This window comes from Crinia signifera, unplaced genomic scaffold (genome assembly GCF_055691185.1).
Source record: "Crinia signifera unplaced genomic scaffold, ASM5569118v1 HAP2_SCAFFOLD_638, whole genome shotgun sequence".
NCBI classification, from domain to species: domain Eukaryota; kingdom Metazoa; phylum Chordata; class Amphibia; order Anura; family Myobatrachidae; genus Crinia; species Crinia signifera.
The window spans coordinates 16,244-42,817 of NW_028142534.1; the positions used below are offsets into that span (position 1 = coordinate 16,244).

General features: G+C 50.5%; 1 protein-coding gene, 6 non-coding genes and 5 pseudogenes across 7 annotated transcripts; all 12 read right to left on the reverse strand.

The window, feature by feature from the left end:
- Nucleotides 1–269: 269 nt before the first annotated feature.
- LOC146055939 (U2 spliceosomal RNA) lies at nucleotides 270–406 on the reverse strand (annotated as a pseudogene).
- Nucleotides 407–1,761: 1,355 nt separating this feature from the next.
- LOC146055932 (U2 spliceosomal RNA) lies at nucleotides 1,762–1,934 on the reverse strand (annotated as a pseudogene).
- A 3,805-nt stretch (nucleotides 1,935–5,739) lies between these two features.
- On the reverse strand, nucleotides 5,740–7,931 carry LOC146055912 (uncharacterized). Its single transcript, XM_083168322.1, has one exon. The coding sequence runs from the start codon at nucleotides 7,198–7,200 to the stop codon at nucleotides 5,740–5,742; it is 1,461 nt and encodes a 486-aa protein (XP_083024448.1). The 5' UTR covers nucleotides 7,201–7,931.
- LOC146055938 (U2 spliceosomal RNA) lies at nucleotides 7,791–7,897 on the reverse strand (annotated as a pseudogene).
- A 1,321-nt stretch (nucleotides 7,932–9,252) lies between the features above and the next one.
- Nucleotides 9,253–9,428, reverse strand: LOC146055934 (U2 spliceosomal RNA; annotated as a pseudogene).
- A 7,058-nt stretch (nucleotides 9,429–16,486) lies between these two features.
- LOC146055936 (U2 spliceosomal RNA) lies at nucleotides 16,487–16,593 on the reverse strand (annotated as a pseudogene).
- Nucleotides 16,594–17,948: 1,355 nt separating this feature from the next.
- On the reverse strand, nucleotides 17,949–18,139 carry LOC146055918 (U2 spliceosomal RNA). The gene has a single exon (XR_014468991.1). It is a non-coding gene; the product is annotated as a U2 spliceosomal RNA (small nuclear RNA).
- Nucleotides 18,140–19,494: 1,355 nt separating this feature from the next.
- On the reverse strand, nucleotides 19,495–19,685 carry LOC146055919 (U2 spliceosomal RNA). The gene has a single exon (XR_014468992.1). It is a non-coding gene; the product is annotated as a U2 spliceosomal RNA (small nuclear RNA).
- Nucleotides 19,686–21,040: 1,355 nt separating this feature from the next.
- LOC146055921 (U2 spliceosomal RNA) lies at nucleotides 21,041–21,231 on the reverse strand. The gene has a single exon (XR_014468993.1). It is a non-coding gene; the product is annotated as a U2 spliceosomal RNA (small nuclear RNA).
- Nucleotides 21,232–22,586: 1,355 nt separating this feature from the next.
- Nucleotides 22,587–22,777, reverse strand: LOC146055922 (U2 spliceosomal RNA). The gene has a single exon (XR_014468994.1). It is a non-coding gene; the product is annotated as a U2 spliceosomal RNA (small nuclear RNA).
- Nucleotides 22,778–24,132: 1,355 nt separating this feature from the next.
- On the reverse strand, nucleotides 24,133–24,323 carry LOC146055923 (U2 spliceosomal RNA). Its single transcript, XR_014468995.1, has one exon. It is a non-coding gene; the product is annotated as a U2 spliceosomal RNA (small nuclear RNA).
- Nucleotides 24,324–25,678: 1,355 nt separating this feature from the next.
- Nucleotides 25,679–25,869, reverse strand: LOC146055924 (U2 spliceosomal RNA). Its single transcript, XR_014468996.1, has one exon. It is a non-coding gene; the product is annotated as a U2 spliceosomal RNA (small nuclear RNA).
- Between the last annotated feature and the right edge of the window lie 705 nt (nucleotides 25,870–26,574).

Genomic DNA, 26,574 nt, shown 5'->3' on the forward strand with positions numbered 1-26,574 from the left:
TCGCGGTCTCCCCATCAGAGGCTACGAACCTCTGGAACAGGAGCCATCTACTCAGTCCCAACCTTTCTCCGCTCCCTGGGATTGGATACTAGACTGAGCCTTTCGCTGACTCATCCTTCGGGGGCTACAAACCCCGTCAAGAGAGTCAAACTACTAGGCCCAGTGTTTCTCCCCCCCTCTTACCAGTGGATTTACGGAAACAACACCTCCTACCAAAGGCAGAGGTGAAGATACTCAGTGAGACTTTTCACTACTCCCGGGAAAAAACAGAGGGGTCCCACACCCTCCGCCCATCAGAGCAGCTACTCAGTCTCACCTTTCTCTATTCTCTGCCAGAGGCCAGTCCATACCCAACTGATAAGAACAGATACTACACTTGATCTTAGCCAAAAGGCCGAGAAGCGATAACCCGAATGGGGTCCCAGCAAAGCGCGCAAACCGGAATTCGGCCACCAACACTGGTGGAGAAGAGATCAGCACCACGGACACATCTAACACACACACATCACTTCTTTGACGTTGCAGTCTGAAAGATACCAGGCTGTACGGCAGGTATGAATAGGACTTGAAGTGCTGGACAGGGACCGGAGGACGAGTAGCCATCCAACTGATTTTGTGATTAGGTCGTCGGCGGGCGGGCAGGGTGCCTCAGCTGGGTAGGAGGCCAAATTTGCATGTGCTCCGCCCCGTCTGTTGACGTCGCGTCAACAGACACACACCCACTAGGCAGACGACCAACAGGCAAGCAGCAGCAGCCAGCTGTCTCCTCGCTCTTTGCTGCCGCATGCCTGTGTCCCTGACGAACTGCTGCTGAGTAAATCAATCAGCTAGCTGCTGCAGAGGAGAAGGAGGAATCTTGCACAATCAGGTGCAATGACGGCTTTCCTGTTTTGAGCCCATTCAGCAGCAGTAGTAGTAGACAGTCAGATGGACAGGCATTCATGTGGCAGGACCCTTTGTGTGACATCACAATCTGCCCTCTATGACATCACAAGCTGCTCACTCGGAATCCGGCGGAACCTGACAGCCAGACAGTCACTTGGAACAGACAGGCAGACAGGACAGTCATGTGTAGGTGAGCTGGGTGGGCCAATGTTTTCTTTTATTGGCAGTTACCACCCAAATGATGGTCCGAAGAAGGTAAGTGATACTTTTTCTAAATCCCCCTCTCAATGATCATCAATTGTTGGGCTTGGAAAAAAATGGAAGAGGAAAAAAAATTCCCAAAACAAAAGAGAATAAAGAGGAAAAAAAATTCCCAAAACAAAAGAGAGAGAAAAGAGAGCGCAAAAAGAAAAGAAAAAAAATATATAAGAGATCAAGAAAAAAAAAAAAAAACAAGCCATTTCAAATCGAGAGGGAGGGGGTCCAAAAATTCCATTGCTTTGATCCAGTTGATGTTTCCGTGGTAAGATCGTAGGTAAGTCACATAGCGTTTGCATATTTATTGGGAGGTCGCAGCGATTGATAAGTCCTTTAATTTAGGCAGGCTTCCGGTCTTTTGGCTAGGCCGCATATGCTGATATCAAGTGTAGTGTCACGTCAAGTAATTAACTGCCTCGATTCCAGAAAGTACAATTCAAGGAGTCAAGAAATAGTCACAAAATGATACACTGAGGCAGGATTTGAAAGTATTTATGCACAAGGGTTAAACCTTGAAGCAGCAAATGCATGCATTTCTAAATACAAAGGTGCACAAACAATTGATACTCCAAATCAAGTGCCAGGAATGGAAATAGTCTTTTTTTGGATAACAGATTAGGAAGGTGCACCGGTCCTGGAAGTACTGCAATACCAGGTCAATGCGTGGAGTGGACAGAGCAAGCTCTTCTTCCATCTCCCTGTTCTAAAAATCCATTTAATATATGGCCCCCAGATAGGGGGCGTATCAGATATTAAACTGATAAGAACAGATTTTTGATTGAAAAAGCAGGTCTTTATTGTACATAAAGAATGCAAAAAACAGACGATAACAAATATCACACATATACCGTGTCGCAGCACAGCCAAAACACAGTACACATGCAAACAGTATAGTACATATTATAAAATACAGCACAAGATAAACTCACACTATAGACTATACTATGCACTATGCATTCTAACGGTGACATTTACACTACAGTATACAAGACTATGGGTGTGGAGGGTAGGGGGTGGGGGAGGAGGAATCACATGCCCGAAGCTTTATTGACCAGACAGACACATATAAGGGGAGGGCAATAAATAGAAATACATCAACAAAACAACCGACATTGTGAAGTGAGGGGGAAGGGGCCACGGTCCCAAAGTCTTATAAAACAGTCCACACAAGGGGAAAGGACCAGAAGAAAAGGGGTTTAGTCCTCTTCCTCCTCAGGGCTATCCCGGATGGAATAGTCTCTGAGCAGGCTGTGAACCAGCCTGCGGCAGTCCTGAACGGACATTCTCTCCCTCCGCAATATGAGACGATTTCTGGCAAACCACAAAGCGTCCTTAACACAGTTTATAAGGCGCCAGGCTTCCTGGGTCGCCCCATATGTGTGGGTGCCCGGGAATAGTCCATACAGTACCGAAAGGTATGAAAGACAGTTCCTGGGCACGGAGTCCTTGAATTCAGTCTCTAGGGCATCCAACAACAACTGTGCGTAGGTGCAGTCCCAGAAGATGTGCATGGAGGTTTCTTCATGCACAAAGCACCAGGGACAATGTCTATACCTACACAAGTTTCGGGAGTGCATGAATGACCGGTGAGGCAGGCCCCCCTGAATGGCCATCCATGACATGTCTTTGTGTCTATTTGTGAGCCTTTTGGAGGCCACATACTCCCAGACAAACTTGGCAGTTGCTGAAGGGAGCCCTGAAATCGGTTCCATTACGTCTTTGGCTCTGATGAGCTTGTGGACAGTTTTAGGTTTCCACAAGTTGGGTTTCAATCCCTCCAGTTGGTGCTCCCTCACAAACTTGGACACATCCAGGTAGAACCATGGAGTAGTCCAGTTGTAAGGGATGGAGCTGTCCCACTTGTCCCATTTAAGGGTCCTCCACATTGGTAGGAGGAAGAAGCGGGACATGGAGTTCCCCGCAGAGCCGGCACAATTGTCTATCAAAGTTCTGCGGATACAGTTACATGCAAAAAAGGCTCTCAGCATAGTTGGAATGTCTGGAATGCCTTTGCCACCTTTGAGGGGATCTTTGTACATAACAATCCGCTTGACTCTGTCCATTTTGGAGCCCCAGATGAAGTGGAAAACAGCCCGTGTGATGGCCTTGCAGATCGCCGCCAGAGGTGGCCAGGCCTGGGCGGTGTACTGAAGAACAGGAAGAATCTCATTCCGCAGCACAAGTGTTTTCCCTTCGATGGTAAGGTCTCTGAGACTCCACAATCCAAGTTTTTGACGCATCGTCGCAAGTCTTTCATCCCAGCACTTCAGGGCCGCTCCATCTCCTCCGAACCAGACACCAAGGATCTTGATGAGGTCTGGCTTTACCGTGAATGGAAATGGAGTGGAGGACGACAGGTGCCATTTTCCGAAGAGCATAGCCTCTGACTTCCCAAGGTTGACCCTTGCTCCTGAAGCACGGCCGAAGTTTTCGCAGGTCTGGACGAGTGCCGTCACCGATCTCTGGTCTGCGCAGAACACCGTGACGTCATCCATGTACAGCGAACACTTGGCCTCTGGGTGGTCTGGACCCGGTGCGGTGATCCCTCTGATCTCTTGATTTTGCCTGATGGATACAGCGAAGAGCTCTATAACACAAACAAAAAGAAGAGGTGAAAGAGGGCAGCCTTGTCTGACCCCAGACAGAACTGAGAAGGGGTCAGTCTTCCAGCCGTTCACCAACACCGAGCTGTAAATGTCAAGGTACATCAGGTTAACATACGAACAGAATAGCTCACCCAGACCAAATTTACGCAGTACCTTGCCCATCAGCTCATGGGAGACACGGTCAAAGGCCTTTTCCTGATCAAGACTGATCAGGGCTGTGCACACATTACGGTCTTTCACGTAATGGACCGTGTCTCTGAGGAGGGCAAGGCTGTCTGCGATTCTGCGGCCAGGAATGGCGCAGGTTTGGTCTGGATGAACGATCTGCCCAATGACAGCCTTCAGCCGGTTGGCCAGTACCTTGGCGAGGATTTTGTAGTCCACGTTCAGAAGAGAGATGGGACGCCAATTTTTCAGGTCACATCTCTCCCCCTTACGCTTGTACAAGATCGTGATCATTCCTTCCCTCAGCGAAGGAGGCATTTTGCCCTCCACCACCATCTCCTCGTACAGCTCGAGCAGGTCCGGGCCAATGAGATCCCACAGCGCAACATAGAGCTCTGCTGGGAGACCATCACTGCCCGGAGTCCTGCCCTGCCTAAAGGATTTAGCGGCAGAGAGCACCTCCTCCAACGCCAGGGGAGCGTCCATGGCTGATTTACCTGCAGGATCAATAGTGTTAGTGATACCTGACAGGAACTTATCCGCCTCATCTGTGTCTGTAGTCTTAGGGGAGTAGAGGTCGCTGTAGTAGTCGCGAACGACCTTCATCACGCCCTCCTTCCCCTGTCTGGGAATGCCATTCTCATCACGCAGCTCTGTCAGGGGCGTATGGCCAGAGTGGAGTTTCCTGAAAAAGAAGGAAGAACACGTCTCACCCTTCTCCAGATTCTCCACCTTGGAACGGAAGACGATGCGTCTGGACTCCTCCTCAAAGTGCCTTTTCAGGCTCTTTTTGGTCTCATCCAGGTCGTCCTTCACATCCCAGCCGCACCGCTGGAGGTCCACCAGGGACTGGAGCTCACGCTGCAGTTTTCTGAGGTTCCTCTTACGGTCGCATGCCTGGATACGCCCTTTAGCCTGAAAGAAACTGCGGATGTTAGATTTGGCATATTCCCACCAATCAGACATACAGTCAAAGTAACATTTGTCATTCTTCCATGTGATGTAGGCATCCTTAAGCTCAGCCAGTACTTCCTCCCTTTCCAGTAAGGCACAGTTCAACTTCCAGGAGCCTGGGCCAGATGGAAAACCATGGCCCAGAACCCCTTGGAAGAGAATGGCCCTGTGGTCAGAGAAGAAGCAGGGAACCATAGAATGCCTAACCTGCTGCACTGCCCGGGATGTGAACACAAAGTCAATGCGGGAACGCACGGAGCCATCGGGGCGGCTCCACGTGAAATTCACGGAGCCAGCCCCCATGGAGCCCACAGCGTCCCGCAGTGATGCTTCGGCCACCATTTCCCTGAGCAGGTTGGACGTGATGTCCAGCTTCGCAGAGTTGCAGGTGCTTCGACCATCCCCTTCAATCGGGCAGTTGAAGTCCCCAGCCATCACTACAGCCCTGGTGGTGGCGAGCTGGGTCCGCAGGGTCTGGAATAATTCCAAGCGCTCATTCTTAAAGGGTGAAGCATACACGCAGATTAGCCTGATAGGCTCACCTGCCCAGGACCCATCTACGACGAGTAATCTCCCGCAGACAAACTCCTGGACAGAATCTAACGTGAAGAGGCTGCCCCTAATAAGAATGGCTACCCCTGCAGACTTACACTCACCTCCACCGGACCAGTAGGACGGACCATGGGACCACTGCCGGGCCAGGTGCCTGTAGGACCTGGAGAAAGGGAGAGAGCATTCCTGCAACATATACACATCACATTTCTGAATGTCAAGAAAGGAAAAAATAGTTTGACGTCTGTTCTTGTCCTTAATGCTCCTCACATTAATGGTAAAGAGATTAAAAGCTACCATTTGTTAAGAGAAAAAAAGGTTACTGTGGCGATACGTATACTTTACCACTCCCATCGGGAGGTGCTTCCTCTGGGTCGGCCACCGGATCTCCCTGCTGGGGTGTCTCGATGTTGTTGAGCAGTTGGTCGATGTTGTTGAGGCTGTCAAGCTCAGGCACCCCACTCTCCTCGAAGACCTCTGCATATGCCTCCATCTCCTCCTCGAGGGTGGGGGAGTCCTGGTCTGGCTCGACCAATTCGACTGCCGCTTTCTTGGAAGATTCTGGGTCAGCAGCTGGGCTGTCTAACTCCTTCCTCTTCCTTCTCGGCTGTACATTTCCTGCATGGGCAAGTGGTGGGAACTCTTCCTCGGAGAGGAGAGGGACAGGGAGGGGGCGAGAGGGGGTGGTGGGGGGAAGGGTGGGTTGGATCACAGGTCGGGAGGGTGAGGGAGGGGGGGTGGTGCGAGCAGCCGGGATGGGAGTAGCTGTCACAGAGGGAGGGAGGGGAGGAGGGTTAGGAATGGTGGGGGAAGGTTTCTTACCACCTTGCTTTTGCGGAACCTTCTTCCTCTGCACCGGTGTGGGTGGCACCTTGGGAGGGACGATCACACCCGATGCTGCTGCGGCGTAGGATCTTGCTCTACTTGGACAGTCCTTGTAGACATGATCCACTGAGCCGCACAGGTTGCAGGTCTTCTTCGTGGGGCAGTCCTTTGTCTCGTGACCGGCCAGTCGACAAATCCTGCAAGCCTGGACCTTGCATTCCTTCCCAAAGTGGTCCTTTCCATCACACTTACGACAAGTGCGTGGCTGGTCCACGTAGTGGATAAGTCCTGCAGTTCCCCCCAGGGAGAAGCACGGTCTGAGGTGCTTGACTCCATCTGGGCACGAAGTGTCCTTGTGCAGCCTGACAATCACCGACCACTTTCCAGTCCAGAGTCCATTCTCGTAAAGGATCCTTGTGGGGTCCTTTATGACGGTGCAGGATCTGCTGAGAAAAGTGACGATGTCCTTGATGTTTGTGTGTGGGCTTCGCATTGAAACCGTCACCCGCCTCTCCTCTCTTTGGATAGGGCAGTTGCCCACAAAGCGAGAGAGAGGGGACTCAGGCTTCGCCGTTTTCACCGCTTCCCAATACCTCTTGCAGATTGCGATGGAGGCAAAGGTGGCGTAGAAGATGCCTCTGAAGAAGCTCTGGACGCTGAGCATTTCAGGTGCAGAGAATCCTTGCTCCAGGACCATCTTCTTGCCGAAGTACTCAACCGTCATGTCCGGCACCTGGCCATCTGTCTCCTTTAGCTTCATCACCACGGTCTGCCTCATCCAGGGCTCCAGGGCTGGGACGCTTTTGGAGTGGTCCTGGACGGGCACCGTTGGTGGTGTCACAGAAGGGGCAGTGGAGCTAGGGCCGGCCAATCTGGTCGGACATTCGGCCGGTGACTTACCCTTCTTCCCGGGCTTCCTCCCAGCGAGGGGGGCCGAAGTGGAGGTGGTGGCCATCCTTCCGGCTTCTCGGGGCAGCTGAAGTCGAGGCAAAGGGTCTTCTCCGGCGACGAGAGGAGGAGATGAAGGGGACGCTTCAGAGGGCAGAGCAACACAAGTCTAACCCTCCAAGGAGGCTAGAGAGCGATGCACGGCTTCAGAGGGCAGAGCAAAGCAAGTCTAACCCTCCACGGAGGCTGGGGAGCGTTGCAGAGCTTCGGAGGGCAGAGCAGAAAGTCTGACCCTCGGCGGCGGCTCCGGAGCGGTGGAGGCTTCAGAGGGCAGAGCAGAAAAGTCTGACCCTCCTAGGCAGCTCGGGAGTGCTGCAAGGCTTCGAGAGGGCAGAGCAAAAAAGTCTGCCTCTCCCAGGTGGCTAGGGTGCGTTGATCTCCTCTTCAGGCGAAATCCTCTTCTCCTCGCAGTCGGGGGCGGAGCTTCTTCCTCGGCGTCGAGAGGAGGAGGGGTCGGCAGTCGCTTCGGAGGGCAGCAGAGCAAGTCTGAGCCTCAGTCTTCTCCGGCTTCTCCCTCTTCTGGCGATGTTTTCTCCTCCTCGCAGTCTCGACGTCTTCGCTCAATTCGCTCTTCTCGGCCTGGCAGCGGTAGCCCTGAGAAGGACCGTTGTCGGTCCAAGAAACAAGGAGCAGAGCTGCCTCTCAGAATAAACTGATAAGAACAGATACTACACTTGATCTTAGCCAAAAGGCCGAGAAGCGATAACCCGAATGGGGTCCCAGCAAAGCGCGCAAACCGGAATTCGGCCACCAACACTGGTGGAGAAGAGATCAGCACCACGGACACATCTAACACACACACATCACTTCTTTGACGTTGCAGTCTGAAAGATACCAGGCTGTACGGCAGGTATGAATAGGACTTGAAGTGCTGGACAGGGACCGGAGGACGAGTAGCCATCCAACTGATTTTGTGATTAGGTCGTCGGCGGGCGGGCAGGGTGCCTCAGCTGGGTAGGAGGCCAAATTTGCATGTGCTCCGCCCCGTCTGTTGACGTCGCGTCAACAGACACACACCCACTAGGCAGACGACCAACAGGCAAGCAGCAGCAGCCAGCTGTCTCCTCGCTCTTTGCTGCCGCATGCCTGTGTCCCTGACGAACTGCTGCTGAGTAAATCAATCAGCTAGCTGCTGCAGAGGAGAAGGAGGAATCTTGCACAATCAGGTGCAATGACGGCTTTCCTGTTTTGAGCCCATTCAGCAGCAGTAGTAGTAGACAGTCAGATGGACAGGCATTCATGTGGCAGGACCCTTTGTGTGACATCACAATCTGCCCTCTATGACATCACAAGCTGCTCACTCGGAATCCGGCGGAACCTGACAGCCAGACAGTCACTTGGAACAGACAGGCAGACAGGACAGTCATGTGTAGGTGAGCTGGGTGGGCCAATGTTTTCTTTTATTGGCAGTTACCACCCAAATGATGGTCCGAAGAAGGTAAGTGATACTTTTTCTAAATCCCCCTCTCAATGATCATCAATTGTTGGGCTTGGAAAAAAATGGAAGAGGAAAAAAAATTCCCAAAACAAAAGAGAATAAAGAGGAAAAAAAATTCCCAAAACAAAAGAGAGAGAAAAGAGAGCGCAAAAAGAAAAGAAAAAAAATATATAAGAGATCAAGAAAAAAAAAAAAAAACAAGCCATTTCAAATCGAGAGGGAGGGGGTCCAAAAATTCCATTGCTTTGATCCAGTTGATGTTTCCGTGGTAAGATCGTAGGTAAGTCACATAGCGTTTGCATATTTATTGGGAGGTCGCAGCGATTGATAAGTCCTTTAATTTAGGCAGGCTTCCGGTCTTTTGGCTAGGCCGCATATGCTGATATCAAGTGTAGTGTCACGTCAAGTAATTAACTGCCTCGATTCCAGAAAGTACAATTCAAGGAGTCAAGAAATAGTCACAAAATGATACACTGAGGCAGGATTTGAAAGTATTTATGCACAAGGGTTAAACCTTGAAGCAGCAAATGCATGCATTTCTAAATACAAAGGTGCACAAACAATTGATACTCCAAATCAAGTGCCAGGAATGGAAATAGTCTTTTTTTGGATAACAGATTAGGAAGGTGCACCGGTCCTGGAAGTACTGCAATACCAGGTCAATGCGTGGAGTGGACAGAGCAAGCTCTTCTTCCATCTCCCTGTTCTAAAAATCCATTTAATATATGGCCCCCAGATAGGGGGCGTATCAGATATTAAACTGATAAGAACAGATGAGTTTGAAGAAACTCAGGGAGCCCGAGGTGTGCTCCCACCACCACCAGTGACGTGACTAAACGCGTGCACAGGGGGCAGCCGTACGAACGTGTGGCCCTCTCCCAAAGGAGAAAGGCCCCATGGTTCCCCTAACCCCCCTCAACCATAAGGCCAAGGAAGGGAAAAAAGGGATCGGTGGGTCCTCTTCGCCGAAGCTTAGAGAGACCCGCTTTTCCTCCACCCCCGGAAGGGTTTCGGACGGTGGGTCCTCCGCAGCCCGTGCTTTGGAGAGACCCGACTTAGGCTTCCCTCCGCCTTGCGGCTCGGGGTTGCCCTCGAGGGAACCGGGACTCTCCCCAGAAGGTGAAGAGTCCCAGTCACGTTTGGGGAACGGAAGGCCCGTTAGGGACAGCCGCACTACCCAAATGAAAAAAACGTGACAAACTAACAAAAAACGTGAAGTGCAAAACGTGCAAATCATAAAAAGAAAAGAATAAGGCCCTAGCCAGAAGGCCGGGGGGGGGTGTGAAAAATTGTCCTACCCCATCCAAAAGGACAGGGTAAGGACGTGAAGCGCTAACCTAAAGGGAAGTGCGCAGTGCAAGTGCCATTCGTGCAAGGTGACTTGGGATCACCCGTGCATGTCCGGCACCCCCGAGTTTCCCCGGGGGCACAGTGCAGCCTCGGACTCCAGGCAGCCGACCCTTCAGCGTCCGACCAAGCTTTTCTCCGTCTCACCAGCAGGCATTTTCCAGCCCCTGGCATGGGAATGGGTACTCCACTGGGCCTTTCGAAAGACTCCCTTAGGGGCTGCACCCCCTCCGGAAGAGCAATCTACTCAGTCCCAGTGTTTCTCCGCTCCCAGGGTTAAGGTACTAAGCTGGGCCTTTCGCGGTCTCCCCATCAGAGGCTACGAACCTCTGGAACAGGAGCCATCTACTCAGTCCCAACCTTTCTCCGCTCCCTGGGATTGGATACTAGACTGAGCCTTTCGCTGACTCATCCTTCGGGGGCTACAAACCCCGTCAAGAGAGTCAAACTACTAGGCCCAGTGTTTCTCCCCCCCTCTTACCAGTGGATTTACGGAAACAACACCTCCTACCAAAGGCAGAGGTGAAGATACTCAGTGAGACTTTTCACTACTCCCGGGAAAAAACAGAGGGGTCCCACACCCTCCGCCCATCAGAGCAGCTACTCAGTCTCACCTTTCTCTATTCTCTGCCAGAGGCCAGTCCATACCCAACTGATAAGAACAGATTTTTTTTTGATTGAAAAGGCAAATCTTTATTGTACATAAAGAAAGCAAAAAACAGACGGTAACATTCAGACATATATACTGTGTCGCAGCACAGCCAAAACACAGCACACATGCAAAACTGTATAGTACATTTCATGAAATACAGTATAAGAAATCAAATACCATAAGACATGCTATGCACTATGCATTCTAACCTTAAACAATCATTGACTATGGATAAGACTATGGGTGGAGGGGAGGGGGGTGAGGGAGGGGGAGTCACGTTGCCCGAAGCTTTATTGACCAGACAGACACATATAAGGGGAGGGTAATAAATAGACAGGACATCAATAAAACAACAGACATCGTGAAATGGGGGAGTGGGGCCACGTCACAGTTCTTATCACTCAGTTCAATGGGGAAAGGGCCAGAAGAAGGGGGGGGTTAGTCCTCTTCTTCCTCAGGGCTATCCCGGATGGAGTAGTCTCTGAGCAGGCTGTGGATCAGCCTGCGGCAGTCCTGCACGGACATCCTCTCCCTCCTCATAATGAGGCGATTCCTGGCAAACCACACAGCGTCCTTAAAACAGTTTATAAGGCGCCAGGCTTCCTGAGTCGCCCCAACAGTGTGTGTGCCGGGGAACAGTCCGTAAAGCACCGAATGGTACGATAGGTGGCTCCTGGGCACACAGTCCTTAAACTCAGTCTCTAGGGCATCCAGCAGCAACTGTGCATAGGTGCAGTCCCAGAAGAGGTGCATAGATGTTTCCTCGCGAACGAGGCACCAGGGACAATGTCTGTACCTACACAAGTTTCGGGAGTGCATGAATGACCGGAGAGGCAAACCCCCCTGGATGGCCATCCATGACAAGTCTTTATGTCTATTAGTCAGTCTCTTGGATGCCACGCACTCCCAGACAAACTTAACAGTTGCCGCCGGGAGCCCTGGGATCGATTCCATAGTGTCTTTGGCTCTGATGAGCTTGTGGACAGTTTTTGGCTTCCACAAGTCGGGTTTCAATCCCTCCAGTTGGTGTTCCCTCACAAACTTGGACACGTCCAGGTAAAACCACGGAGTGGTCCAGTTGTAAGGGATGGAGCTGTCCCACTTGTCCCATTTAAGGGTCCTCCACAGTGGTAGGAGGAAGAAGCGGGACATGGAGTTCCCCGCAGAGCCGGCACAATTGTCAATCAAAGTTCTGCGGATGCAAGTACATACAAAGAAGGCTCTCAGCATAGTTGGAATGTCTGGAATGCCTTTGCCACCTTTGAGGGGATCCTTGTACATAATGCTCCGCTTCACTCTGTCCATTTTGGAGCTCCAGATGAAGTGGAAAGTGGCCCGGGTAATGGCCTTGCAGACCGCAGTTGGCGGCGGCCAGGCCTGGGCTGTGTACTGCAGGACGGGAAGAATCTCGTTCCGCAGCACAAGGGCTTTCCCCTCGATGGAAAGGTCTCTGAGGCTCCACAGTCCAATTTTCTGTCTCACTGTCGCAAGTTTCTCATCCCAGCACTTCCGGGCGGCTCCATCATCACCGAACCAGACTCCCAGAATTTTGATGAGGTCCGGTTTGACGGTAAATGGGAAAGGAGCCGAGGACGACAGGTGCCAGTTTCCGAAGAGCATGGCCTCTGACTTCCCGCAGTTGACTTTTGCCCCCGAAGCACGGCCGAAGTCCTCACAGGTCTGGACGAGTGCTGCCACCGAGCGTTGATCCGCGCAGAAGACAGTGACGTCGTCCATGTACAGCGAGCACTTGGCCACTGGGTGGTCTGGACCTGGTGCGGTGATCCCTCTGATCTCTGGATTCTGTCTGATGGATAGGGCCAGGAGCTCTATAACACAAACAAAAAGAAGAGGTGAAAGAGGGCAGCCTTGTCTGACCCCAGAGAGAACCGGAAAGGGGTCAGTCTTCCAGCCGTTCACCAACACCGTGCTGTGGATATCAAGGTACATAAGGTTAACATACGAACAAAACAATTCACCAAGACCAAATTTTCGCAGTACCTTACCCATCAGCTCATGAGAGACACGGTCAAAGGCCTTTTCCTGATCAAGACTGATCAGGGCCGTGCGCACATTACGATCTTTCACGTAATGGACCGTGTCCCTGAGGAGGGCAAGGCTGTCTGCGATCCTGCGGCCTGGAATACCACAGGTCTGATCCGGATGAACAATCTGTCCGATGACAGCCTTCAGCCTGTTGGCCAGTACCTTGGCGAGGATCTTGTAGTCCACGTTCAGAAGAGAGATGGGCCTCCAATTTTTCAGCTCACATCTCTCCCCCTTCCGCTTATACAAGATCGTGATCATCCCTTCCCTCAGCGAAGGAGGCATTTTTCCCTCCACCACCATCTCCTCATACAGCTCGAGCAGGTCCGGGCCGATTAGATCCCACAGCGCTACATAGAGCTCAGCTGGGAGACCATCGTTACCTGGAGTCCTGCCTTGCCTAAAGGATTTGGTGGCAGAGAATACCTCCTCCAGCGTCAGGGGAGCGTCCAGCGCCGATCTGCCTGCAGGATCAATAGGGTTAGTGATACCTGACAGGAACTTGTCGGCCATGTCGTTGTCAGTCGTCTTAGGGGAGTAGAGGTCGCTGTAGTAGTCGCGGACGACCTTCATCACGCCCTCCTTCCCCTGTCTGGGAATGCCATTCTCATCTCGCAGCTCGGTCAGGGGCGTGTGGCCAGAGTGGAGTTTCCTGAAAAAGAAAGAAGAGCACTTCTCACCCTTCTCCAGATTCTCCACCTTGGAACGGAAGACGATACGTCTGGACTCCTCCTCAAAGTGCCTTTTCAGGCTCTTTTTGGTCTCATCCAGGTCGTCCTTCACGTCCCAGCCGCACCGCTGGAGGTCCACCAGGGACTGGAGCTCACGCTGCAGATTTCTGAGGTTCCTCTTACGGTCGCATGCCTGGATACGCCCTTTGACCTGAAAGAAACTGCGGATGTTAGATTTGGCATATTCCCACCAGTCAGACATACAGTCAAAATAACATTTGTCATTTTTCCATGTGATGTAGGCATCCTTAAGTTCAGCCAATACCTCCTCCTTTTCCAGCAGTGCGCAGTTCAACTTCCAGGAGCCTGGGCCAGGTGGAAAACCATGGCCCAGGATACCTTGGAAGAGAATGGCCCTGTGGTCAGAGAAGAAGCAGGGAACCATAGAATGCCTAACCTGCTGCACTGCCCGGGAGGTGAACACGAAGTCAATGCGGGAACGCACAGAGCCATCGGGGCGGCTCCACGTGAAATTCACGGAGCCTCCCCCCATGGAGCCCACAGCGTCCCGCAGTGACGCTTCGGCCACCATTTCCCGGAGCAGATTGGACGTGATGTCCAACTTCGCAGAGTTGCAGGTGCTTCGTCCATCCCCTTCGATCGGGCAGTTGAAGTCTCCAGCCATCACTACAGCCCTGGTGGTGGCGAGCTGGGTCCGCAGGGTCTGGAATAATTCCAAACGCTCATTCTTGATAGGTGAAGCGTACACGCAGATAAGCCTGATAGGCTCACCTGCCCAGGAGCCGTCTACGACAAGTAACCTGCCGCAGACAAGCTCCTGAACAGAATCCAGCGTGAAGAGGCTCCCCCTGATCAGAATAGCTACCCCTGCAGACTTACACTCACCTCCACCGGACCAGTAGGACGGGCCATGGGACCACTGCCGGGCCAGGTGCTTGTATGACCTGGAGAAAGGGAGAGAGCATTCCTGCAACATGTAAACATCACATTTCTGATAGTCAAGGAAAGTAAAAACAGACTGTCTCCTAGCCTTATCCTTAATGCTCCTCACATTAATGGTAAGAATATTAAAAGCTACCATCTGTTAAGAGAAAGGGCAGGTTAGGTTACGATACGTTTACGTTACCACTCCCATCAGGGGGCGCAGCGTCCGGCTCTGCAGCTGGATCTCCTTCATGGGTTGGTTCCGTAATGCCAAGCAGCTGGTCGATGTCGCTGTCGCAGACGAGTTCAGTCGCCCCAAACTCGTCGTAACATTCCACCAAGGCCGCCATCTCCTCCTCGAGGGAGGGGGCGGGCTGGGGTGGTTCCACCGACTCAACTGCTGCCTTTTTGGAAGTTTCCGGGTCGGCAGCTGGGCTCTCCAACACCTTCCTCTTCCGTCTCAGCGGGGTCGGACCTGCAGAGGCAAGGGGTGGGAACTCCTCCTCGGAGAGGAGAGGGACAGAGGGGGTGGAGGGTAGAGGGGTGGGTTGGGCAGGAGGTCGGGAGGGTGAGGGAGGGGTGTGAGCAGCAGTGGAGGGGGGTGCTGTCACAGAGGGAGGTAGGGGAGGAGGGGTGGGAATGACAGGGGCAGGGGAGGGTTTCTTACCACCTTGTCTCTGCGGCTTCGGCTTCGGCTGTTTCTGTACCGGCTGGGGAGGTACCATGGGGGTAGCTCCCTTCACTGCTGCAGCGTAGGACCTCGCTCTGTCAGGGCATGCCTTGTAGAGGTGATCTCCTTTGCCGCACAGGTTGCAGACGAGCTTCGTGGGGCAGTCCTTTGTCTCGTGGCCGGCCACGTGACAGAACTTGCATGCCGAGACCTTGCACTCTCTTCCCACGTGGTCTTTCCCACTGCACTTTCGACAGGTGCGTGGTTGATCCGCGTAGTAGATGAGTCCAGCGGTTCCCCCCAGGGAGAAGCACTGTTTGAGGTGCTTGACTCCGTCTGGGCACGAAGTGTCCTTGTGGAGCCTGACCACCACCGACCACTTTCCGTCCCAGAGCCCGTTGCTCAGCAGGACCCTTGTGGGGTCCCTGATGACCGTGCAGGATCTGCTCAGGAACGTGACGATGTCTTTGGCAGGCACATGTGGACTTCGCATTGAAACCATCAACCGCCTCTCCTCTCTTTGAATAGGGCAGTTGCCCACAAAGCGAGAGAGAGGGGAATCAGGCTTCGCCGCTTTCACCGCCTCCCAATACCTCTTGCAGATGGCAATGGTGGCGAAGGTGACATAAAAGATCCCCTTGATGAAGGTCTGGGTGCTGAGGACTTCGGGGGCCGAGAATCCTTGGTCCAGGACCATCATCTTGCCGAATTGCACCAGCGAAAGGTCCGGCACCTGTCCGTCCACCTCCTTCAGCTTCATCACCACGGTTTGCCTCATCCAGGGTTCCAGGGCTGGGGTAGCCTTGGAGCCATCCCTGGCGGGCACCGCTGGTGGTGTCCCTGAAGGGGGGCAGGAGCTGGGGCCGGCCACATTTGCTGGGGTTTCGGCCGGGGACTTGCCCTTCTTCCCGGCGAGGGGGGCTGGAGCGGAGGCTGTGGCCATCCTTCCGGCTTCTCGGGGCAAAAGGGTCTTTTCCGGGACCCCGGCAGGAGGGGAGGGAGGAGATCTCTTCAGAGGGCAGAGCAACACAAGTCTAACCCTCCAAGGTGGCTAGAGAGCGATGCACGGCTTCAGAGGGCAGAGCAAAGCAAGTCTAACCCTCCACGGAGGCTGGGGAGCGTTGCAGAGCTTCGGAGGGCAGAGCAGAAAGTCTGACCCTCGGCGGCGGCTCCGGAGCGGTGGAAGGCTTCAGAGGGCAGAGCAGAAAAGTCTGACCCTCCTAGGCAGCTCGGGAGTGCTGCAAGGCTTCGAGAGGGCAGAGCAAACAAGTCTGCCTCTCCCAGGTGGCTAGGGTGCGTTGATCTCCCTCCTCAGGCGAAATCCTCTTCTCCTCGCAGTCGGGGGCGGAGCTTCTTCCTCGGCGTCGAGAGGCGGAGGGGTCGGCAGTCGCTTCGGAGGGCAGAGCAGACAAGTCTGACCCTCAGTCTTCTTCGCCGGCTTCTCCCTCTTCAGCGATGTCTTCTCCTCCTCGCAGTCTCGACGTCTTCGCTCTTTCGCTCTCTCGGCCAGCAGCGGTAGCCCTGAGAAGGACCGTTGTCGGTCCAAGAAACAAGGAGCAGAGCTGCCTCTCAGAGTAAACTGATAAGAACAGATACTACACTTGATCTTAGCCAAAAGGCCGAGAAGCGATAACCCGAATGGGGTCCCAGCAAAGCGCGCAAACCGGAATTCGGCCACCAACACTGGTGGAGAAGAGATCAGCACCACGGACACATCTAACACACACACATCACTTCTTTGACGTTGCAGTCTGAAAGATACCAGGCTGTACGGCAGGTATGAATAGGACTTGAAGTGCTGGACAGGGACCGGAGGACGAGTAGCCATCCAACTGATTTTGTGATTAGGTCGTCGGCGGGCGGGCAGGGTGCCTCAGCTGGGTAGGAGGCCAAATTTGCATGTGCTCCGCCCCGTCTGTTGACGTCGCGTCAACAGACACACACCCACTAGGCAGACGACCAACAGGCAAGCAGCAGCAGCCAGCTGTCTCCTCGCTCTTTGCTGCCGCATGCCTGTGTCCCTGACGAACTGCTGCTGAGTAAATCAATCAGCTAGCTGCTGCAGAGGAGAAGGAGGAATCTTGCACAATCAGGTGCAATGACGGCTTTCCTGTTTTGAGCCCATTCAGCAGCAGTAGTAGTAGACAGTCAGATGGACAGGCATTCATGTGGCAGGACCCTTTGTGTGACATCACAATCTGCCCTCTATGACATCACAAGCTGCTCACTCGGAATCCGGCGGAACCTGACAGCCAGACAGTCACTTGGAACAGACAGGCAGACAGGACAGTCATGTGTAGGTGAGCTGGGTGGGCCAATGTTTTCTTTTATTGGCAGTTACCACCCAAATGATGGTCCGAAGAAGGTAAGTGATACTTTTTCTAAATCCCCCTCTCAATGATCATCAATTGTTGGGCTTGGAAAAAAATGGAAGAGGAAAAAAAATTCCCAAAACAAAAGAGAATAAAGAGGAAAAAAAATTCCCAAAACAAAAGAGAGAGAAAAGAGAGCGCAAAAAGAAAAGAAAAAAAATATATAAGAGATCAAGAAAAAAAAAAAAAAACAAGCCATTTCAAATCGAGAGGGAGGGGGTCCAAAAATTCCATTGCTTTGATCCAGTTGATGTTTCCGTGGTAAGATCGTAGGTAAGTCACATAGCGTTTGCATATTTATTGGGAGGTCGCAGCGATTGATAAGTCCTTTAATTTAGGCAGGCTTCCGGTCTTTTGGCTAGGCCGCATATGCTGATATCAAGTGTAGTGTCACGTCAAGTAATTAACTGCCTCGATTCCAGAAAGTACAATTCAAGGAGTCAAGAAATAGTCACAAAATGATACACTGAGGCAGGATTTGAAAGTATTTATGCACAAGGGTTAAACCTTGAAGCAGCAAATGCATGCATTTCTAAATACAAAGGTGCACAAACAATTGATACTCCAAATCAAGTGCCAGGAATGGAAATAGTCTTTTTTTGGATAACAGATTAGGAAGGTGCACCGGTCCTGGAAGTACTGCAATACCAGGTCAATGCGTGGAGTGGACAGAGCAAGCTCTTCTTCCATCTCCCTGTTCTAAAAATCCATTTAATATATGGCCCCCAGATAGGGGGCGTATCAGATATTAAACTGATAAGAACAGATACTACACTTGATCTTAGCCAAAAGGCCGAGAAGCGATAACCCGAATGGGGTCCCAGCAAAGCGCGCAAACCGGAATTCGGCCACCAACACTGGTGGAGAAGAGATCAGCACCACGGACACATCTAACACACACACATCACTTCTTTGACGTTGCAGTCTGAAAGATACCAGGCTGTACGGCAGGTATGAATAGGACTTGAAGTGCTGGACAGGGACCGGAGGACGAGTAGCCATCCAACTGATTTTGTGATTAGGTCGTCGGCGGGCGGGCAGGGTGCCTCAGCTGGGTAGGAGGCCAAATTTGCATGTGCTCCGCCCCGTCTGTTGACGTCGCGTCAACAGACACACACCCACTAGGCAGACGACCAACAGGCAAGCAGCAGCAGCCAGCTGTCTCCTCGCTCTTTGCTGCCGCATGCCTGTGTCCCTGACGAACTGCTGCTGAGTAAATCAATCAGCTAGCTGCTGCAGAGGAGAAGGAGGAATCTTGCACAATCAGGTGCAATGACGGCTTTCCTGTTTTGAGCCCATTCAGCAGCAGTAGTAGTAGACAGTCAGATGGACAGGCATTCATGTGGCAGGACCCTTTGTGTGACATCACAATCTGCCCTCTATGACATCACAAGCTGCTCACTCGGAATCCGGCGGAACCTGACAGCCAGACAGTCACTTGGAACAGACAGGCAGACAGGACAGTCATGTGTAGGTGAGCTGGGTGGGCCAATGTTTTCTTTTATTGGCAGTTACCACCCAAATGATGGTCCGAAGAAGGTAAGTGATACTTTTTCTAAATCCCCCTCTCAATGATCATCAATTGTTGGGCTTGGAAAAAAATGGAAGAGGAAAAAAAATTCCCAAAACAAAAGAGAATAAAGAGGAAAAAAAATTCCCAAAACAAAAGAGAGAGAAAAGAGAGCGCAAAAAGAAAAGAAAAAAAATATATAAGAGATCAAGAAAAAAAAAAAAAAACAAGCCATTTCAAATCGAGAGGGAGGGGGTCCAAAAATTCCATTGCTTTGATCCAGTTGATGTTTCCGTGGTAAGATCGTAGGTAAGTCACATAGCGTTTGCATATTTATTGGGAGGTCGCAGCGATTGATAAGTCCTTTAATTTAGGCAGGCTTCCGGTCTTTTGGCTAGGCCGCATATGCTGATATCAAGTGTAGTGTCACGTCAAGTAATTAACTGCCTCGATTCCAGAAAGTACAATTCAAGGAGTCAAGAAATAGTCACAAAATGATACACTGAGGCAGGATTTGAAAGTATTTATGCACAAGGGTTAAACCTTGAAGCAGCAAATGCATGCATTTCTAAATACAAAGGTGCACAAACAATTGATACTCCAAATCAAGTGCCAGGAATGGAAATAGTCTTTTTTTGGATAACAGATTAGGAAGGTGCACCGGTCCTGGAAGTACTGCAATACCAGGTCAATGCGTGGAGTGGACAGAGCAAGCTCTTCTTCCATCTCCCTGTTCTAAAAATCCATTTAATATATGGCCCCCAGATAGGGGGCGTATCAGATATTAAACTGATAAGAACAGATACTACACTTGATCTTAGCCAAAAGGCCGAGAAGCGATAACCCGAATGGGGTCCCAGCAAAGCGCGCAAACCGGAATTCGGCCACCAACACTGGTGGAGAAGAGATCAGCACCACGGACACATCTAACACACACACATCACTTCTTTGACGTTGCAGTCTGAAAGATACCAGGCTGTACGGCAGGTATGAATAGGACTTGAAGTGCTGGACAGGGACCGGAGGACGAGTAGCCATCCAACTGATTTTGTGATTAGGTCGTCGGCGGGCGGGCAGGGTGCCTCAGCTGGGTAGGAGGCCAAATTTGCATGTGCTCCGCCCCGTCTGTTGACGTCGCGTCAACAGACACACACCCACTAGGCAGACGACCAACAGGCAAGCAGCAGCAGCCAGCTGTCTCCTCGCTCTTTGCTGCCGCATGCCTGTGTCCCTGACGAACTGCTGCTGAGTAAATCAATCAGCTAGCTGCTGCAGAGGAGAAGGAGGAATCTTGCACAATCAGGTGCAATGACGGCTTTCCTGTTTTGAGCCCATTCAGCAGCAGTAGTAGTAGACAGTCAGATGGACAGGCATTCATGTGGCAGGACCCTTTGTGTGACATCACAATCTGCCCTCTATGACATCACAAGCTGCTCACTCGGAATCCGGCGGAACCTGACAGCCAGACAGTCACTTGGAACAGACAGGCAGACAGGACAGTCATGTGTAGGTGAGCTGGGTGGGCCAATGTTTTCTTTTATTGGCAGTTACCACCCAAATGATGGTCCGAAGAAGGTAAGTGATACTTTTTCTAAATCCCCCTCTCAATGATCATCAATTGTTGGGCTTGGAAAAAAATGGAAGAGGAAAAAAAATTCCCAAAACAAAAGAGAATAAAGAGGAAAAAAAATTCCCAAAACAAAAGAGAGAGAAAAGAGAGCGCAAAAAGAAAAGAAAAAAAATATATAAGAGATCAAGAAAAAAAAAAAAAAACAAGCCATTTCAAATCGAGAGGGAGGGGGTCCAAAAATTCCATTGCTTTGATCCAGTTGATGTTTCCGTGGTAAGATCGTAGGTAAGTCACATAGCGTTTGCATATTTATTGGGAGGTCGCAGCGATTGATAAGTCCTTTAATTTAGGCAGGCTTCCGGTCTTTTGGCTAGGCCGCATATGCTGATATCAAGTGTAGTGTCACGTCAAGTAATTAACTGCCTCGATTCCAGAAAGTACAATTCAAGGAGTCAAGAAATAGTCACAAAATGATACACTGAGGCAGGATTTGAAAGTATTTATGCACAAGGGTTAAACCTTGAAGCAGCAAATGCATGCATTTCTAAATACAAAGGTGCACAAACAATTGATACTCCAAATCAAGTGCCAGGAATGGAAATAGTCTTTTTTTGGATAACAGATTAGGAAGGTGCACCGGTCCTGGAAGTACTGCAATACCAGGTCAATGCGTGGAGTGGACAGAGCAAGCTCTTCTTCCATCTCCCTGTTCTAAAAATCCATTTAATATATGGCCCCCAGATAGGGGGCGTATCAGATATTAAACTGATAAGAACAGATACTACACTTGATCTTAGCCAAAAGGCCGAGAAGCGATAACCCGAATGGGGTCCCAGCAAAGCGCGCAAACCGGAATTCGGCCACCAACACTGGTGGAGAAGAGATCAGCACCACGGACACATCTAACACACACACATCACTTCTTTGACGTTGCAGTCTGAAAGATACCAGGCTGTACGGCAGGTATGAATAGGACTTGAAGTGCTGGACAGGGACCGGAGGACGAGTAGCCATCCAACTGATTTTGTGATTAGGTCGTCGGCGGGCGGGCAGGGTGCCTCAGCTGGGTAGGAGGCCAAATTTGCATGTGCTCCGCCCCGTCTGTTGACGTCGCGTCAACAGACACACACCCACTAGGCAGACGACCAACAGGCAAGCAGCAGCAGCCAGCTGTCTCCTCGCTCTTTGCTGCCGCATGCCTGTGTCCCTGACGAACTGCTGCTGAGTAAATCAATCAGCTAGCTGCTGCAGAGGAGAAGGAGGAATCTTGCACAATCAGGTGCAATGACGGCTTTCCTGTTTTGAGCCCATTCAGCAGCAGTAGTAGTAGACAGTCAGATGGACAGGCATTCATGTGGCAGGACCCTTTGTGTGACATCACAATCTGCCCTCTATGACATCACAAGCTGCTCACTCGGAATCCGGCGGAACCTGACAGCCAGACAGTCACTTGGAACAGACAGGCAGACAGGACAGTCATGTGTAGGTGAGCTGGGTGGGCCAATGTTTTCTTTTATTGGCAGTTACCACCCAAATGATGGTCCGAAGAAGGTAAGTGATACTTTTTCTAAATCCCCCTCTCAATGATCATCAATTGTTGGGCTTGGAAAAAAATGGAAGAGGAAAAAAAATTCCCAAAACAAAAGAGAATAAAGAGGAAAAAAAATTCCCAAAACAAAAGAGAGAGAAAAGAGAGCGCAAAAAGAAAAGAAAAAAAATATATAAGAGATCAAGAAAAAAAAAAAAAAACAAGCCATTTCAAATCGAGAGGGAGGGGGTCCAAAAATTCCATTGCTTTGATCCAGTTGATGTTTCCGTGGTAAGATCGTAGGTAAGTCACATAGCGTTTGCATATTTATTGGGAGGTCGCAGCGATTGATAAGTCCTTTAATTTAGGCAGGCTTCCGGTCTTTTGGCTAGGCCGCATATGCTGATATCAAGTGTAGTGTCACGTCAAGTAATTAACTGCCTCGATTCCAGAAAGTACAATTCAAGGAGTCAAGAAATAGTCACAAAATGATACACTGAGGCAGGATTTGAAAGTATTTATGCACAAGGGTTAAACCTTGAAGCAGCAAATGCATGCATTTCTAAATACAAAGGTGCACAAACAATTGATACTCCAAATCAAGTGCCAGGAATGGAAATAGTCTTTTTTTGGATAACAGATTAGGAAGGTGCACCGGTCCTGGAAGTACTGCAATACCAGGTCAATGCGTGGAGTGGACAGAGCAAGCTCTTCTTCCATCTCCCTGTTCTAAAAATCCATTTAATATATGGCCCCCAGATAGGGGGCGTATCAGATATTAAACTGATAAGAACAGATACTACACTTGATCTTAGCCAAAAGGCCGAGAAGCGATAACCCGAATGGGGTCCCAGCAAAGCGCGCAAACCGGAATTCGGCCACCAACACTGGTGGAGAAGAGATCAGCACCACGGACACATCTAACACACACACATCACTTCTTTGACGTTGCAGTCTGAAAGATACCAGGCTGTACGGCAGGTATGAATAGGACTTGAAGTGCTGGACAGGGACCGGAGGACGAGTAGCCATCCAACTGATTTTGTGATTAGGTCGTCGGCGGGCGGGCAGGGTGCCTCAGCTGGGTAGGAGGCCAAATTTGCATGTGCTCCGCCCCGTCTGTTGACGTCGCGTCAACAGACACACACCCACTAGGCAGACGACCAACAGGCAAGCAGCAGCAGCCAGCTGTCTCCTCGCTCTTTGCTGCCGCATGCCTGTGTCCCTGACGAACTGCTGCTGAGTAAATCAATCAGCTAGCTGCTGCAGAGGAGAAGGAGGAATCTTGCACAATCAGGTGCAATGACGGCTTTCCTGTTTTGAGCCCATTCAGCAGCAGTAGTAGTAGACAGTCAGATGGACAGGCATTCATGTGGCAGGACCCTTTGTGTGACATCACAATCTGCCCTCTATGACATCACAAGCTGCTCACTCGGAATCCGGCGGAACCTGACAGCCAGACAGTCACTTGGAACAGACAGGCAGACAGGACAGTCATGTGTAGGTGAGCTGGGTGGGCCAATGTTTTCTTTTATTGGCAGTTACCACCCAAATGATGGTCCGAAGAAGGTAAGTGATACTTTTTCTAAATCCCCCTCTCAATGATCATCAATTGTTGGGCTTGGAAAAAAATGGAAGAGGAAAAAAAATTCCCAAAACAAAAGAGAATAAAGAGGAAAAAAAATTCCCAAAACAAAAGAGAGAGAAAAGAGAGCGCAAAAAGAAAAGAAAAAAAATATATAAGAGATCAAGAAAAAAAAAAAAAAACAAGCCATTTCAAATCGAGAGGGAGGGGGTCCAAAAATTCCATTGCTTTGATCCAGTTGATGTTTCCGTGGTAAGATCGTAGGTAAGTCACATAGCGTTTGCATATTTATTGGGAGGTCGCAGCGATTGATAAGTCCTTTAATTTAGGCAGGCTTCCGGTCTTTTGGCTAGGCCGCATATGCTGATATCAAGTGTAGTGTCACGTCAAGTAATTAACTGCCTCGATTCCAGAAAGTACAATTCAAGGAGTCAAGAAATAGTCACAAAATGATACACTGAGGCAGGATTTGAAAGTATTTATGCACAAGGGTTAAACCTTGAAGCAGCAAATGCATGCATTTCTAAATACAAAGGTGCACAAACAATTGATACTCCAAATCAAGTGCCAGGAATGGAAATAGTCTTTTTTTGGATAACAGATTAGGAAGGTGCACCGGTCCTGGAAGTACTGCAATACCAGGTCAATGCGTGGAGTGGACAGAGCAAGCTCTTCTTCCATCTCCCTGTTCTAAAAATCCATTTAATATATGGCCCCCAGATAGGGGGCGTATCAGATATTAAACTGATAAGAACAGATACTACACTTGATCTTAGCCAAAAGGCCGAGAAGCGATAACCCGAATGGGGTCCCAGCAAAGCGCGCAAACCGGAATTCGGCCACCAACACTGGTGGAGAAGAGATCAGCACCACGGACACATCTAACACACACACATCACTTCTTTGACGTTGCAGTCTGAAAGATACCAGGCTGTACGGCAGGTATGAATAGGACTTGAAGTGCTGGACAGGGACCGGAGGACGAGTAGCCATCCAACTGATTTTGTGATTAGGTCGTCGGCGGGCGGGCAGGGTGCCTCAGCTGGGTAGGAGGCCAAATTTGCATGTGCTCCGCCCCGTCTGTTGACGTCGCGTCAACAGACACACACCCACTAGGCAGACGACCAACAGGCAAGCAGCAGCAGCCAGCTGTCTCCTCGCTCTTTGCTGCCGCATGCCTGTGTCCCTGACGAACTGCTGCTGAGTAAATCAATCAGCTAGCTGCTGCAGAGGAGAAGGAGGAATCTTGCACAATCAGGTGCAATGACGGCTTTCCTGTTTTGAGCCCATTCAGCAGCAGTAGTAGTAGACAGTCAGATGGACAGGCATTCATGTGGCAGGACCCTTTGTGTGACATCACAATCTGCCCTCTATGACATCACAAGCTGCTCACTCGGAATCCGGCGGAACCTGACAGCCAGACAGTCACTTGGAACAGACAGGCAGACAGGACAGTCATGTGTAGGTGAGCTGGGTGGGCCAATGTTTTCTTTTATTGGCAGTTACCACCCAAATGATGGTCCGAAGAAGGTAAGTGATACTTTTTCTAAATCCCCCTCTCAATGATCATCAATTGTTGGGCTTGGAAAAAAATGGAAGAGGAAAAAAAATTCCCAAAACAAAAGAGAATAAAGAGGAAAAAAAATTCCCAAAACAAAAGAGAGAGAAAAGAGAGCGCAAAAAGAAAAGAAAAAAAATATATAAGAGATCAAGAAAAAAAAAAAAAAACAAGCCATTTCAAATCGAGAGGGAGGGGGTCCAAAAATTCCATTGCTTTGATCCAGTTGATGTTTCCGTGGTAAGATCGTAGGTAAGTCACATAGCGTTTGCATATTTATTGGGAGGTCGCAGCGATTGATAAGTCCTTTAATTTAGGCAGGCTTCCGGTCTTTTGGCTAGGCCGCATATGCTGATATCAAGTGTAGTGTCACGTCAAGTAATTAACTGCCTCGATTCCAGAAAGTACAATTCAAGGAGTCAAGAAATAGTCACAAAATGATACACTGAGGCAGGATTTGAAAGTATTTATGCACAAGGGTTAAACCTTGAAGCAGCAAATGCATGCATTTCTAAATACAAAGGTGCACAAACAATTGATACTCCAAATCAAGTGCCAGGAATGGAAATAGTCTTTTTTTGGATAACAGATTAGGAAGGTGCACCGGTCCTGGAAGTACTGCAATACCAGGTCAATGCGTGGAGTGGACAGAGCAAGCTCTTCTTCCATCTCCCTGTTCTAAAAATCCATTTAATATATGGCCCCCAGATAGGGGGCGTATCAGATATTAAACTGATAAGAACAGATACTACACTTGATCTTAGCCAAAAGGCCGAGAAGCGATAACCCGAATGGGGTCCCAGCAAAGCGCGCAAACCGGAATTCGGCCACCAACACTGGTGGAGAAGAGATCAGCACCACGGACACATCTAACACACACACATCACTTCTTTGACGTTGCAGTCTGAAAGATACCAGGCTGTACGGCAGGTATGAATAGGACTTGAAGTGCTGGACAGGGACCGGAGGACGAGTAGCCATCCAACTGATTTTGTGATTAGGTCGTCGGCGGGCGGGCAGGGTGCCTCAGCTGGGTAGGAGGCCAAATTTGCATGTGCTCCGCCCCGTCTGTTGACGTCGCGTCAACAGACACACACCCACTAGGCAGACGACCAACAGGCAAGCAGCAGCAGCCAGCTGTCTCCTCGCTCTTTGCTGCCGCATGCCTGTGTCCCTGACGAACTGCTGCTGAGTAAATCAATCAGCTAGCTGCTGCAGAGGAGAAGGAGGAATCTTGCACAATCAGGTGCAATGACGGCTTTCCTGTTTTGAGCCCATTCAGCAGCAGTAGTAGTAGACAGTCAGATGGACAGGCATTCATGTGGCAGGACCCTTTGTGTGACATCACAATCTGCCCTCTATGACATCACAAGCTGCTCACTCGGAATCCGGCGGAACCTGACAGCCAGACAGTCACTTGGAACAGACAGGCAGACAGGACAGTCATGTGTAGGTGAGCTGGGTGGGCCAATGTTTTCTTTTATTGGCA

What these genes read in the sequence shown, in the direction of transcription:
- LOC146055912 (XM_083168322.1), bottom strand. Translation starts at nt 7,200, where the DNA reads ATGGCCACCACCTCCACTTCGGCCCCCCTCGCTGGGAGGAAGCCCGGG.